We start from the raw sequence: 15,071 nt of genomic DNA on the forward strand, positions 1-15,071 counted from the left end.
CAAAAACTCTGCTTCCACCACCCTTTGAGGAAGCGAGTTCCAAAGACTCACTACACTCAGATAAAAATTCTTCTCACCTCTTTCTGAAATGGGCAACCCCTTTTTAAACAGTGACCCGTAGTTACATATCCTTCCAAAAGAGGAAGCATCCTTGCCACATCTACCCTGCCAAGACCCCTCAGGAGCTCAGGGCCATGGACGCAAATCCCATAATGGCCGCTAAATCCCGCAAGCGGTCATTAATGGGATTTACGCTGGTGAGATCTTGGTTTTGGATCTTCCGCACCCCAGGGCAGTGACGCAGCATCCAACCTTGGTGCATTCTCCCACCGCCAGGCAGCGTGACGCCACCGGCGCAAATCACTACCAGTTTCCAAAAGCGGAAACCGGTCGTGATGACCTCGCTAGGGATGCAGAGGCACATGTAGGTTCGAGGGGCTGAATGACAAGGTTGGACATTACCTCCTGGCAGTGCCCCTGCAGTGCCAAAGGAGAAATGGCAAGGGGCAGTGCCAAGAGGACACATAAAGGGGGGCTCCGGCTTGGATAGGTTACCCTCCACCATCGAGTGTATCCCTTGTGCGTGATGGGGGTAGGAGAACCCGATGCCTGTCTAGGTGGGGGGGAGGGGGGGCTGTGCCCTGATGCTTGGGGCAGTCCAAACCTCTGTTGAGGAGAGGTGGGCCTTAAATGTAACTTGAGATCTTTTCAAAGGGCACCCCGAGCTTTGCTGTGTTTAGACCCTTCCCCCTCCAGCCGGCTGTGTGATCCTCCCCAGCACAGAGTCCTTCCCCCTCCAGCCGGCTGCGTGATCCTCCCCAGCACAGAGTCCTGCCCCCTCCAGCCGGCTGTGTGATCCTCCCCAGCACAGAGTCCTGCCCCCTCCAGCCGGCTGCGTGATCCTCCCCAGCACAGAGTCCTTCCCCCTCCAGCCGGCTGCGTGATCCTCCCCAGCACAGAGTCCTTCCCCCTCCAGCCGGCTGCGTGATCCTCCCCAGCACAGAGTCCTTCCCCCTCCAGCCGGCTGCGTGATCCTCCCCAGCACAGAGTCCTTCCCCCTCCAGCCGGCTGTGTGATCCTCCCCAGCACAGAGTCCTGCTTAATCCGACGAGACAAACGTCTGTGAAGCCGGAGAGTTTCAAGCAGCTTTTCTCGCCTGATCCAATACTTGGGAAAATTGTACCTTATGGTCAGGATTTTCCGCGCTGCCCGTCGGTGTGTTTCGCGGGGACGGAGGCAGCCCACCATTGGTCGGTGGCGAGATCTTCAGGTTCCGCCGTTGTCAACGGGGTTTCCCATTGAATGTGCCCCTCAGGGCCAGGAAACCCGCGGTGACAGTCGGCGGCACTAGAAACCGCATGAACAGCCGGAAAACTCTAACCTACATGTTTCAATGCAGTCTTTCAATCTTAGAGGGATCTTTATCACATCGCTTTTTGAGGGAGCAAATTGACTGCTGTGTCTCCTTATGTTACACCAGTGACCATCTTCCAAAGCATTTTATTGACTGTAAAGCACTCTTGGGCATCCTGAAGTCATGAAAAGTGCTATATTAGTGCAAGTTCGTTCTTTCTACTGCTACTGTATCTGCCATTTTTCTGGTTTTATGTATGGGCGATGACCTTGTTCACAGAAAAGAATTCTCATCTTTGGGTGTCAGGTGATAATCACGCGTTATTCAATCACACCAAAGTCCTGGATACTCTACTTGTTGTCCCCTTATCATCAATACTGTTTAAATGGGGGGAGGGATCTGGGTGTCCTGGTACATGAATCGCAACAGCAAGTAATGAGGAAGGCAAATGGAATGTCTCATTCATTTGCTTGTGGCTTTCATTTATTGCAAGGGAAATGGAATATAAAAGTAGATACGTTTTACTATAGCTGGACAGGTCCTTGGTGAGACCACATCTGGAGTACTGTGTGCAGTTTTGGTCTCCTTTTTGGAAATAGGATGTAATTGTGTGAGAAACAGTTGAGAGAAAGGTCACATGGCACATTCCTGGGATGAAGGTCTTATCTTATGAAGAGAGGTTGAACAAGTTGGGCCTCTACCCACTAGAAGGATCAGAGGTGACCGATTGAACCATACGAGATCTTGATGATTGGCTGGATACCTCGGAGATCTTTCCTCTAGTTGAGTGACTAGAATTTGGGGGTCACAGTTTAAGAATGAGAAGTTTCCCCTTCAAGAGATAGTTGAGGAGACTTTTTCCCCCCTCAGAGAGCCTATAGTCTGTGGAATTATTTTCCCCTGAGAGTTGTGGAGGATGGGTCATTGAATTTATTAAAGGCTGAGTTATATTTTTGATAGCCAAGAGGATCAGGGTTAATGGGGTCAGGCTAGAAAGTGGAGTTGAGGCCACAATCAGATCAACCATGCTCTTACCGAATGGGGGAGCAGGCTCAAAGGGCTGAATAGTTCTCAAGTCCAATGTTCCTAAGACGTTTTTTTTAACTTCTAAATTCTTTTTCTGTGCAGACTGATACATGTTGGCTGCATTTAACAGTGCCTGCAATGTCATTTAGCCTGGATGGCCTTCTAGAAAAGTTTGCCAAGAATTCATCAAATTATTTAATTATTGAAAATCTCCACCGGATTCTGGATGGTGTTCACAACTGTCTGTCTGACAACAGGAAGGTATAACGTTTGGTTCTCTTTGCTTGCATGCTTAGTCTGACAGTGTCTCCATCTACCTGCCTTGATTGGCCAGTCACGGTGGTTGGGGATGGTGCCACATGCTACAGGCGGTGCAGGAGGTGGAACATCAGTGGAATCTTCTGCTCCCGCTGGTAGTGAGCTTGGTGGCAGGAAAGACATGTAATTAGGTGGGATTGTGGCGTCCCTGAACCTGGCCACCATCCCCCACTGAATTAGGTTCTGGCTGGGAAAGCCTATGGTCAACCTTTCCACCATACTGCCAATTGAGGGCCTTGTGGCCAATTAATGACCCCTTAAGGGCCTCATCTCACCACCACCGTTATTGGCCTTGCTGCCAACGACACCCCACCCCCTTCTTCCTGTGACTCCCCAAACTCTAAAATACCCCCTCCCACCTGACTTACCTGTGGCCTGGGACCATAATCCTGGGATTCTGGTGCCTGTCCTGCAGGCAGCAGCCATGACATCCCCTGAGGTGCTGCCGAATACAAGAGAAGTTCTAAACCTCAATGTCTAGAGTCTAGACACTGCAGCAACCACTTATGGTACGGTTCTGAAAGGGTCTGGCATGCGTTTTAGGACATCAGTATTTTGTCCTCAGATACCTGTCTCTTACTTTCCCACTGAAACCTGGGACTGGATTCTCTGTTACTCCGGCAGTGCACCCACGCCCGGGGATTTCCCGTTGCCGTGGGGCTGCCCACAATGGAAAATCCCATTGGCTGGCTGGCTGGCTGCCAGGATGGAGAATCCTGCTGCTGGCGGGGGCGCGCCACACCCGCCGAAAAAATAATTTGCCAATCCAGTTAGGATGAAGGGCAAGGTTTTTCATGGTTAATTCCACAGTTATAACATTCATTTATAAGGAAGATAACCAGGTGTTTAGGTAATCACAACCAGATGCAAACATTCCACAAATCTCCAGTTGCTCAGCGTTTTTACTGGAGTAACACTGGAGTGCACTGCACTGGAGTGCTGAACTGGTTGCATTTGAGTGCTACAGTGAGAGTTTGGTGACTGACGGAGTTCGGTGAGGAGGGAGTAAGGTGCTCCTTACATTTCAATTCCTATATTTATCAAATAGCGTGAAGGGAGCCAGGAGTTTAGAGTACAGCTGACTGGAAGCAGAGTCAGAGGGCAGAGGTCCATTTGGTCTACGGAGCAGCTAATTCTGTGAAGTAAGAGGGGATGGCGGTTAGGGCAGTTGCATGCTCCTCCTGTAGGATGTGGGTGGTGAGGGATACCACTGGTGTCCCCGCTGACTATACCTGCGGGAAGTGCACCCAACTCCAGCTCCTCAGAGACCGTGTTAGGGAACTGAAGCTGGAGCTGGATGAACTTCGGATCATCCGAGAGGCAGAGGGGGTTATCGAGAAGAGTTACAAGGAGGTAGCCGCACCCAAGGTACTGGACAAGAGTAGCTGGGTTACAGTCAGGGAAAATAAAACTAATAGGCAGACAGTGCAGGGATCCCTTGTGGCCGTTCCCCTTCAAAACAAGTATACTGTTTTGGATGCTGTTGGGGGGGATAACCTACCGGGGGAAGGCCCTAGCGGCCAGGTCTCTGGCACTGAGTCTGGCTCTGGGGCTCAGAAGGGAAGGGGGAGCGTAGAAAAGCAATAGTAATAGGAGATTCAATGGTTAGGGGAATGGATAGGAGATTCTGTGGGCGCGAGCAAGACTCCCAGAAGGTATGTTGCCCCTGGGTGCCAGGGCCAGGGATGTCTCGGATCGTGTCTTCAGGATCCTGAAGGGGGAGGGTGAGCAGCCAGAAGTCGTGGTGCACATTGGTGCCAACGACGTAGGTAGGACAAGGGGTGTGGAGGTAATAAACAAGTTTAGGGAGTTAGGCTGGAAGTTAAAGGCCAGGACAGACAGAGTTGTCATCTCTGGTTTGTTGCCAGTGCCACGTGATAGCGAGGCTAGGAATAGGGAGAGAGTGCAGTTGAACACATGGCTGCAGGAATGGTGTAGGAGGGAGGGCTTCAGGTATTTGGATAATTGGAGCGCATTCTGGGAAAGGTGGGACCTGTACAAGCAGGACTGGTTGCATCTGAACCAGAGGGGCACCAATATCCTGGGAGGGAGGTTTTCTAGTAGTCTTCGGGAGGGTTTAAACTAATTTGGCAGGGGAATGGGAACCGGATTTGTAGTCCAGCAACTAAGGAAGCCGATATTCAGGACGCCAAAGCACGTAATGATGCAGTGGGGAAGGTAACACTGACAAAGGAGAGTACTTGCAGGAAAGGAGATGGGTTGAAGTGTGTATACTTCAAAGCAAGAAGCATCAGGAATAAGGTGGGTGAACTTAAGGCATGGATCAGTACTTGGGACTACGATGTGGCGGCGATCACGGAAACTTGGATAGAAGAGGGGCAGAAATGGTTGTTGGCAGTCCCTGGTTATAGATGTTTCAACAAGATTAGGGAAGATGGTAAAAGAGGTGGGGTGGGGTGGCATTGTTAATTAGAGATAGTATAACAGCTGCAGAAAGGCAGTTCGAGGGGGATCTGCCTACTGAGGTAATATGGGTTGAAGTCAGAAATAGGAACGGAGCAGTCACCTTGTTGGGAGTTTTCTATAGGCCCCCCAACAGCAGCAGAGATGTGGAGGAACAGATTGGGAAACAGATTTTGGAAAGGTGCAGAAGTCACAGGGTAGTAGTCATGGGCGACTTCAACTTCCCAAATATTGAGTGGAAACTGTTTAGATCAAATAGTTTGGATGGGGTAGTGTTTGTGCAGTGTGTCCAGGAAGCTTTTCTAACACAGTATGTAGATTGTCCGACCAGAGGGGAGGCCATATTGGATTTGGTACTTGGTAATGAACCAGGGCAGGTGATAGATTTGTTAGTGGGGGGAGCATTTTGGAGGTAGTGACCACAATTCTGTGACTTTCACTTTAGTAATGGAGAGGGATAGGTGCATGCATCAGGGCAAGGTTTACAATTGGGGGAAGGGTAAATACAATGCTGTCAGACAAGAATTGAAGTGCATAAGTTGGGAACATAGGCTGTCAGGGAAGGACACAAGTGAAATGTGGAATTTATTCAAGGAACCGGTACTGCGTGTTTTTGATATGTATGTCCCTGTCAGGCAGGGAAGAGATGGCCGAGTGAGGGAACCATGGTTGACAAGAGAGGTTGAATGCCTTGTTAAGAGGAAGAAGGAGACTTATGTAAGGCTGAGGAAACAAGGTTCAGACAGGGCGCTGGAGGGATACACGATAGCCAGGAGGGAACTGAAGAAAGGGATTAGGGGAGCTAAGAGAGGGCATGAAAAATCTTTGGCGGGTAGGATCAAGGAAAACCCCAAGGCCTTTTACACATATGTGAGAAATATGAGAATGACTAGAGCAAGGGTAGGTCCGATCAAGGACAGTAGCGGGAGATTATGTATTGAGTCTGAAGAGATAGGAGAGGTCTTGAACAAGTATTTTTCTTCAGTATTTACAAACGAGAGGGGCCATATTGTTGGAGAGGACAGTGTGAAACAGACTGGTAAGCTCGAGGAGATACTTGATAGGAAGGAAGATGTGTTGGGCGTTTTGAAAAACTTGAGGATAGACAAGACCCCCGGGCCTGACAGGATATATCCAAGGATTCTATGGGAAGCAAGAAATGAAATTGCAGAGCCGTTGGCAATGATCTTTTCATCCTCGCTGTCAACAGGGGTGGTACCAGAGGATTGGAGAGTGGCGAATGCCATGCCCCTGTTCAAAAAAGGGAATAGGGATAACCCTGGGAACTACAGGCCAGTTAGTCTTACTTCGGTGGTAGGCAAAGTAATGGAAAGGGTACTGAGGGATAAGATTTCTGAGCATCTGGAAAGACACTGCTTGATTAGGGATAGTCAGCACGGATTTGTGAGGGGTAGGTCTTGCCTTACAAGTCTTAATGACTTCTTTGAGGAGGTGACCAAGCATGTGGATGAAGGTAAAGCTGTGGATGTAGTGTACATGGATTTTAGTAATGCATTTGATAAGGTTCCCCATGGTAGGCTTATGCAGAAAGTAAGGAGGCATGGGATAGTGGGAAATTTGGCCAGTTGGATAACGAACTGGCTAACCGATAGAAGACAGAGAGTGGTGGTGGATGGCAAATATTCAGCCTGGAGCCCAGTTATCAGTGGCGTACCGCAGGGATCAGTTCTGCGTCCTCTGCTGTTTGTGATTTTCATTAACGACTTGGATGAGGGAGTTGAAGGGTGGGTCAGTAAATTTGCAGATGATACGAAGATTGGTGGAGTTGTGGATAGTGAGGAGGGCTGTTGTCGGCTTCAAAGAGACATAGATAGGATGCAGAGCTGGGCTGAGAAGTGGCAGATGGAGTTTAACCCTGACAAGTGTGAGGTTGTTCATTTTGGAAGGACAAATATTAATGCGGAATACAGGGTTAACTGTAGGGTTCTTGGCAATGTAGAGGAGCAGAGAGATCTTGGGGTCTATGTTCATAGATCTTTGAAAGTTGCCACTCAAGTGAATAGAGCTGTGAAGAAGGCCTATGGTGTTCTCGCGTTCATTAGCAGAGGGATTGAATTTAAGAACCGTGAGGTGATGATGCAGCTGTACAAAACCTTGGCCAGGCCACATTTGGAGTACTGTGTGCAGTTCTGGTCACCTCATTTTAGGAAGGATGTGGAAGCTTTGGAAAAGGTGCAAAGGAGGTTTACCAGGATGTTGCCTGGAATGGAGAGTAGGTCTTACGAGGAAAGGTTGAGGGTGCTAGGCCTTTTCTCATTAGAACGGAGAAGGATGAGGGGCGACTTGATAGAGGATTATAAGATGATCAGGGGAATAGATAGAGTAGACAGTCAGAGACTTTTTCCCCGGGTGGAACAAACCATTACAAGGGGACATAAATTTAAGGTAAATGGTGGAAGATATAGGGGGGATGTCAGAGGTAGGTTCTTTACCCAGAGAGTAGTGGGGGCATGGAATGCACTGCCTGTGGAAGTAGTTGAGTCGGAAACGTTAGGGACCTTCAAGCGGCTATTGGATAGGTACATGGATTAGGGTAGAATAATGGAGTGTAGATTCATTTCTTCTTAAGGGCAGCACGGTAGCATTGTGGATAGCACAATTGCTTCACAGCTCCAGGGTCCCAAGTTCGATTTCGACTTGGGTCTGCACATCCTCCCCGTGTGTGCGTGGGTTTCCTCCGGGTACTCCGGTTTCCTCCCACAGTCCAAAGATGTGCAGGTTGGGTGAATTGGCCATGATAAATTTCCCTTAGTGTCCAAAATTCTATGATTAACCTAGGACAAAACTTTGGCACAACATCGTGGGCCGAAGGGCCTGTTCTGTGCTATATTTCTCTATCTATTTCTCTATCTATTTACCTGAGGGCAGACAATCCATTTGAACACATTGCTGGAGGGTATCATTTAAAGATGCCTACAGTCAAACCCAATCGAATAGTGCTGTTTTCAATCCATCTCCAATAAAGTGTGTTCACAGGAAATGAAAAATAAGTTACTTTTAATGCCCGGCAATCCTTCACCCTGATGTTCCTCACAGCAGTAGCCCGGAGACTAATTTCCCAAAGTTCCAGAATAATGCGGGAGGATTGGTAACCCTAGCTGGAAATAGGCCATCAGAAAACGTATTCTTCCAATCTATTTGAATTGACTATTTCTTTAGCTGTTTTGCATGTTCCTGATGTGGTCCTTTCATAACTTGGATATCTTCTGACGCTATGCATATATTTGGGGTAATGGAGTTGAGGACAAAAAACAGCCCTGAACTGGTTGAATGGCAGGTTAAAAGGGCTGAGCGGTCCGCTCCAGCTCTTGTTTTTCATGTTTTGATGCAATGAAACAGCCGAGTGAAAATTGGAAAATTGTATCCTGGTGTTTAACTTTATTCACATTTCTGTTCAGAACTATGGGGAAGAATATGAGTTCAACTGTGAAAAATCCAATCTGGAGCCGAAACAATACTTTAATTACTTCAGTGAAATCATTACTGCATTCCAGTCAGCGGACGATACCAATCCCTGTGATGCAGATGTAGTCTGCAGTATGATGGAGTCATCAGATGCAGGTAGAGTTTAAGATGTTAAGATTGTTGACTTTCTTTAAGCATTGATGTAAAATTCAATGCCAGATGCTGGGATTAGGAAGCCTCAGCAGCGATTTGTTTTTTGCTATATTCGTGTTACTTTTTACGTTTAATAAAACGTGCGCAATGCAACTCAAAAAGAATATATTGACCTTGGAGAGATGAAGTGCAGGTTCATCAGGACATTACTGATTATCTTGAATAGTGTGTTTAAGATGGTGGGCAGAATTCTCCGGCCCCGCCCGTCCACGGCATACCTTCCGACGGCAGAGGTGGCCCGCCATTGGCCGGCAGCGGGATCTTCCAGTCCTGCCAATGTCTACAGGGCTCTGCGTGCCCCGAACCCTTCGGCACCAGGAAACGCTCCGCAGGGTGACACCATCGGCAGCGGGACTGGAAGGTCCCACCAGCAGGAAGGGCTGAAAAACGGCAGATAACCATTCACAATGTCCCAAAAGTGCTTTACAGCCAATTACCTGCTTTGCTTCAAGCTTTTAAACACCCATTGTTTATCCCTTTGGGGGATAGTGGAGGAAATGGTGGAAGGATTCCCGAGCTGATTATCAACCCAATGAACCGTGCTATGAACACTCTTTCATGGCCAAACAAGACCTGATGTTGGGCCCGAGCCCGGAGCTTCAGGTCCAGAGGTAGGGACGCTGCACTGTGCTGCAAGGCCTCAGCTGTCATAATGAAATCTGGCAGCAAATTGCAAACAGCAAGTCCCAGATATTGAGGGATAAATATTAGTCAGAACACCAGCACTTGCTTAAAATAGTGCATTGTTTCTCTTACAGGCACCTATAGGGTAGACGGGGCCTTGCTTTCATGCCTTATCCAAAAGACAGCACTGCACTCCAATGTCAGACTAGATTTCATGCTCAAGTCTTTGGAAGAAGAATTGAACCAGCTTTCTTCTAACACAGAGACAGAATACTACTCACTGAGGCACAGCTAACACTTAGTAGTTGGGGAATTTGATAGGGTTAATGGGCTTGAGCAATTATCCCTGGTTTGGGGACGGGTCATCTAGAACCACATTGGTATAATCTTAAATTAGAGGCAGGTCTTTCAGGGGTATAGTCAGGTTGCACTGCTGCATAGGGGAGTGGAAATCTGGAACTCTCTCCCTGAAGGAGCTGGTATGGCTAACATGCCAATTTCAAACCTGAGGTTGAATGACTGCTTTTTTTAGACAAGGGGTTATGAAACGAAGAGCAGGCAAAGGAACTAAAGAGACACATCAGCCAAGACAACAACAACTTGCATTTACATAGAGTCTTTAAATGTGGTCAAACATCCCAGGAGTGTTATCAAACATAGCTTGACACTGGCCAACATAAGGGGCAGATGACCAAACGTTTTGTCAAAGAGGTAGGTTTTAAGGAGCGTCTTAACGGAGGAAAAAGAGGTAAATCAGATAGAGAGGCTTACTGAAGGAATCCCAGAGCCTTGGACCTAGGGAACTGAAGGCACGGTTGCTCAAAAGGTCAGAACTGGTGGAGCACGGAGAACATGGAAGGGTTGCAGAGCTGGAAAGACAGCGAGAGGTGAGGCCATGGACAAATGTGAAACAGAGGACGAGAAGTTTAAAACCGAGATGTTGCTTAGCCGGAAGGCAATATCGGTCAGCAAGTACAGGGGTAGTGACAGAGTTAGATGATATTACAGAAGTGGAAATAGGTAGTCTTGATGATGAAGCAGTTATATGGTTTGAATAATCTGATTTAAATGGTTGAAGAGGCTCCAGGGCCTATGTGGCCTAATCCTCTTGCTATGATCCTAAACGGTCAAATAATGAGAGAATACCAAAAGTGCAGTTGCATTGCAATGTTCACGTCGAGGCAAAATGGGTCACAGCACATTTATTCTAGTCCCAGTTAGCCTGGCTATACCTTGCGGACATGCAGAAGGATAGTTAGAACTACAGCATTGGCTGGCACCACAGGAAATTTGCACTGCCACGAGATAAAATTTCAACCTCTTGCCTGGTCCTAAATGTATCAAGTTGTCTCGGACGACCATTGCTAGAAACAGCCTGATACTCATTCCCATTCAGTGGAAATGTTCATTTAGTGTTTCCTACAGCAGGAGGCATGTCCATAAGCGTTAGCTTTGAAAATGTATGCGTGTATTTGTAGTGTGAATTCAGAGGAACCTCGCTGATTATCAATTAATATTGATTGAGTTTATGCGAAGTTGGCAGAGTAAAAATGCTCCATGTTGAAAATTTTCAAGAGCATTTGGCAGCCTCAGCAACTTATTTCATAAACTTCCTGTACCAATTTGGACTCCAGAAGGTTTTGCTTCAAGTTTTCTTAAGTTTAACTGGACCTATTAAGGAATAAAGTGGTGTAAAGAGACAATCGCTATAATTGTGGTTTATGGTAACCTTAATGGCAATTAGCAGTTGGTTTTTATATCAGATAACTTTGGATTACTGCCCAATTGATGCTGCTTTGAAAGGCTAAAGGCTTATGTTTGGCGTTTAAAATGTATTGGATAGGATTGACTTTTGTCTGATGGGGAAATCAATAACAAAAGGACATTGGTTTAAAATTGAGGGGGAATTGGTAAGGTCTCTGGACTAGTAATCCAGTAGGCCTAATCTAATACTTTGGTGACAAGGGTTCCAAGGCACTGAGGGAATTTAAGGTCAGCTTTTTAAAAATCTATAAAACGTTGGTTAATATAAAACTAGTGGCTACCCAAAACCTTGAGAGATATGTAAAAGTAGAAGTAAATGCCCCATGTTCATGCAGAAATCTTACCCACCTCTGATGGTTCTAGTGCCGCATACCTTTTTAAAAAAGTCTTGTCGCATTTAGAAATGCATTTAATTTTGACTATGTGGGTGAGAAAATCTTTAGGTGTGAGCGTGCGATGAGAAAAGTAAAACTTTCTAGTGGAAGCCGGCCAGCCACAAGATCAGAGAAAGGAATCTAGAGATGGCAAGGCCGTCTTCCGAGGAAAGACAAATGGCAAATTATGCATCAAGCGTTCAAACACATTGAGCAGGCTTGAACTAAAGGCGTGAAAGAAAGAGGGCGGAAACATACATTTAGATGCTGCTTTGCACGTCTGCAGGATGTCCCAAAGAATTTTGCAGACAAAGAATTCCTTTCTGGGGTACCGTCACTGTTTTGCAGAGTAACACAGCAGCCAGCTCATACAACTGAGGCCCCACAAACAGCGTTGAATGTTGAATGGTTCGTTAATATGCATGGTTGAATGCTAAATGTTGGCTCGGGCACCTGGAGAACTCTTTCTTTGCAATAATAGCTACGGAACCTTGTGCGCCCACCTTAATAGAGAGACAAAGCTTGGGTTTAATGGCTCTTTTCAAAAAATGGCAGCGCCAACAGTGCCACGTTCCCTCCGTGCTCACTGCCAGCTTAGAACCTCAGCTGTGCAGCATGTACCATGACTGTCTGATGTGGAGACAGAGTGCTACCGACGGAATCAATCTTCAGACTGCAATCATAATGATCAGAAGGATAAGGGGTCATTCTGTGATTAACCACTTTCAAAGGGCACTGTCCAGCAAATCACGAGAACCCAGTGCCTGATATTTAAATCTAGTCAAATAAACTAACAGGCAACCAGTGTCTGGGAAATATTTAAATGTTTAATTACACACAAAAGCATGGAGGTTGAAACCGATCGCCACCTGGTGACTCAATGCTATTTAAGCTTCTGTTCAGCTTGGGCTGGTACCATTGACTAAACGGGGTCACACCTGGCAAGACTTCCTTTTCTGAACTTCATTGATACCAACAACTGGCATTTATGGAGCACCTTCAATGTAGTAAAAAAGTTCAAAGTACGTCAAACAAAATTTGACACCCAAGTTACCAAAGGAGATAATAGGGCAGATAACCAAAAGCCTGCTGAGAAAGAAGTGTATTTCTGGCCTCAGCTGTGTGCGGGTGAAGAAGCTGATAGAATCCCTTCCTCCAGGTTAAAGCCAATGTCTCAAAGGTAGAGGCTGGAAAGCGGAAGGCAGCCCCCAAGGCAGCAGGAGGAATGGCTCAACTGGACTAATTTTCTTATTCCTTTTTTAAAAAATGTAGAGTGTCCAATTCATTTTTTCCAATTAAGGGGCAATTTAGCATGGCTAATTCAGCTGCCCTGCAAATCTTTGGGTTGTGGGTGGCAGCAGGGTAGCATGGTGGTTAGCATAAATGCTTCACAGCTCCAGGGTCCCAGGTTCGATTCCCGGCTGGGTCACTGTCTGTGTGGAGTCTGCACGTCCTCCCCCTGTGTGCGTGGGTTTCCTCCGGGTGCTCCGGTTTCCTCCCACAGTCCAAAGATGTGCGGGTTAGGTGGATTGGCCATGCTAAATTGCCCGTAGTGTCCTAATAAATGTAAGGTTAGGGGGGGGTTGTTGGGTTACGGGTATAGGGTGAATATGTGGGTTTGAGTAGGGTGATCATGGCTCGGCACAACATTGAGGGCCGAAGGGCCTGTTCTGTGCTGTACTGTTCTATGTTCTATGAAACCCGCGCAAAAACGGGGAGAATGTGCAAACTCCGGACGGCAGTGACCCAGAGCTGGGATCGAACCTGGGACCTCGGTGCCATGAGGCAGCAATGCTAACTACTGTGCCATCATGCTGCCCTTATAATTTTCTTATTCCTGCCATTCCCTGGCCTGGATGATACCTTTGAAACCAATGTTTTGGCCTTCCTCAGTCCCGTCTGCCATTTGGTGTCTTGGAGCTGTGTTATGGGATTTTCAAATGTATCAATGGGGAATGTTGTTGACTAAGATATTGGCCAGGATTTTCCATTCCTCACCGCTGCGATCGGATGGAGAATGGAGCATCAGCCGAAAACCAGGATTGGCGTCGGGCGGCAGAATAGTCCCCAGTCTCCATTCCTGAGCTGCTGGCTGTAGTGGGTGACCCGTCCTGCGCCAGCAGGAACATGCAAAATGCAGTTAAAGGCCTGGAAGCCCAATTCTTGCTCTCCCGTGTGTTGCTCCGACCGCCACTACAGGAAATCCACCGGTGGGCTTTGGTGCAAGTATGGCCAAGCGTAGTCCTGGCTCAGTGGACCCTGAGGGTGGTCAAGGGGGTCATCTCATTGCAAATATGTCTCTCTGCCACTGCCAGGCTACAGTAGGGATTTCCCCAAGGCGCCTGTTGGTTGGGTGGGCTCGGACTGTGGGTGAGAACTTGACCCAGAATCCCTTTCCCAGGGTCCCGTATCTGGACTGCCCTTTCTATTCCTGAGCAAACTGAAGATCACCCTTGGCATGGTGATCTCAGGCAGCCCACCATTCAGCTGTATCCTTCTGGTCAGACTTTTTAAGCTATGAAGTGGCCTCCTCACTCTGAACTGCTCTGCCTGAAGCTGATGAACAGTCCAGTCAGTTCAGAGCAGAATCAATGCAGAAACACTCTCCCTTTCCTAACATCTGCTCCCTCAGCCCTCTGCCTTTGAAACAACATGTTTTTGAAGTATCAGAGTCTTCCTAGCAAGCCCTCAACACTTGAAAAGGCTTGAAATCCCAAGAGATCCTTTGAAATGCTAAGCGTCCATTCAATTTCACAAGAGCTGGACCTTTCACTAGACCTTTCACAGCTGCTAGGGGGTTTGTTTATTTACCTTTCCCTTCATGCTTGAATGCATCTTCAGGATTGAATGCATCTCCGGTTCTGTCCATCGATCCTAACCACAATGTTTATAAACATTCTTGATTAACAGCTCGTGTCCACTTCAAAGCAGCTCAGTGGTTTCATTTCTTCTTTCATAACTGCAGAATGCACTAAGCATTGTTGAAGTGGAGCAGATCTTAGGAAAGAGAAAGTGAGGGGAGCACGGTGGCACAGTGGTTAGCCCTGCTGCCTCATGGTGCCGAGGTCCCAGGTTCGATCCCGGCTCTGGGTCACTGTCCATGCGGAGTTTGCACATTCTCCCTGTGTCTGCATGGGTTTCGCAGGCTAGATGGATTTGGCCACGCTAAATTGGCCCTTAATTGGAAAAAAATGAATTGGGTACTCTAAATTTATTTTAAAATATTTTTTAAAAGGAAAGAGAAAGTGTTGATTCTTCATTGAATTGTCTGGTCTGCTCATCAGGAGAGCAGTTCAGGATGAGGAGGCCACTTTAGAATGAAAAAGTCTGACCAGGATGAAGAATTTGAAGTGAGGGCTGCCTGAGACCACCATGCCAATAGTGATCAGGGGCAGTGCAGACACTGGACCGTCATCTCGGTGGTCCAACCCTTACCTATAACTCAAGCCCAACCAAACCCCAGGACCCTTGGGTAACCCTCCACCTGCAGGCTGGCAGCGGCAGAGAGTCATGGGATAAATAGGCTCACCTCCTTGACTCACCCCCCT

The 15,071-nt window shown here is 47.4% G+C and overlaps 1 protein-coding gene across 2 annotated transcripts in view; it reads left to right on the forward strand.

Moving 5' to 3' along the window:
- The window catches only part of kitlga (kit ligand a), a 153,220-nt gene that overhangs the window by 73,012 nt on the left and 65,137 nt on the right, over positions 1-15,071 (forward strand). For both annotated transcript variants that reach the window (XM_038781283.1, XM_038781284.1), the window contains exons 4-5: positions 2,483-2,641; positions 8,542-8,704. In XM_038781283.1, coding sequence (XP_038637211.1) covers positions 2,483-2,641; positions 8,542-8,704 — 322 coding nt within the window. The remainder of the gene's footprint in view (positions 1-2,482; positions 2,642-8,541; positions 8,705-15,071) is intronic.

The sequence above is a fragment of the Scyliorhinus canicula genome, chromosome 20, assembly GCF_902713615.1.
Source record: "Scyliorhinus canicula chromosome 20, sScyCan1.1, whole genome shotgun sequence".
Lineage (NCBI taxonomy): Eukaryota > Metazoa > Chordata > Chondrichthyes > Carcharhiniformes > Scyliorhinidae > Scyliorhinus > Scyliorhinus canicula.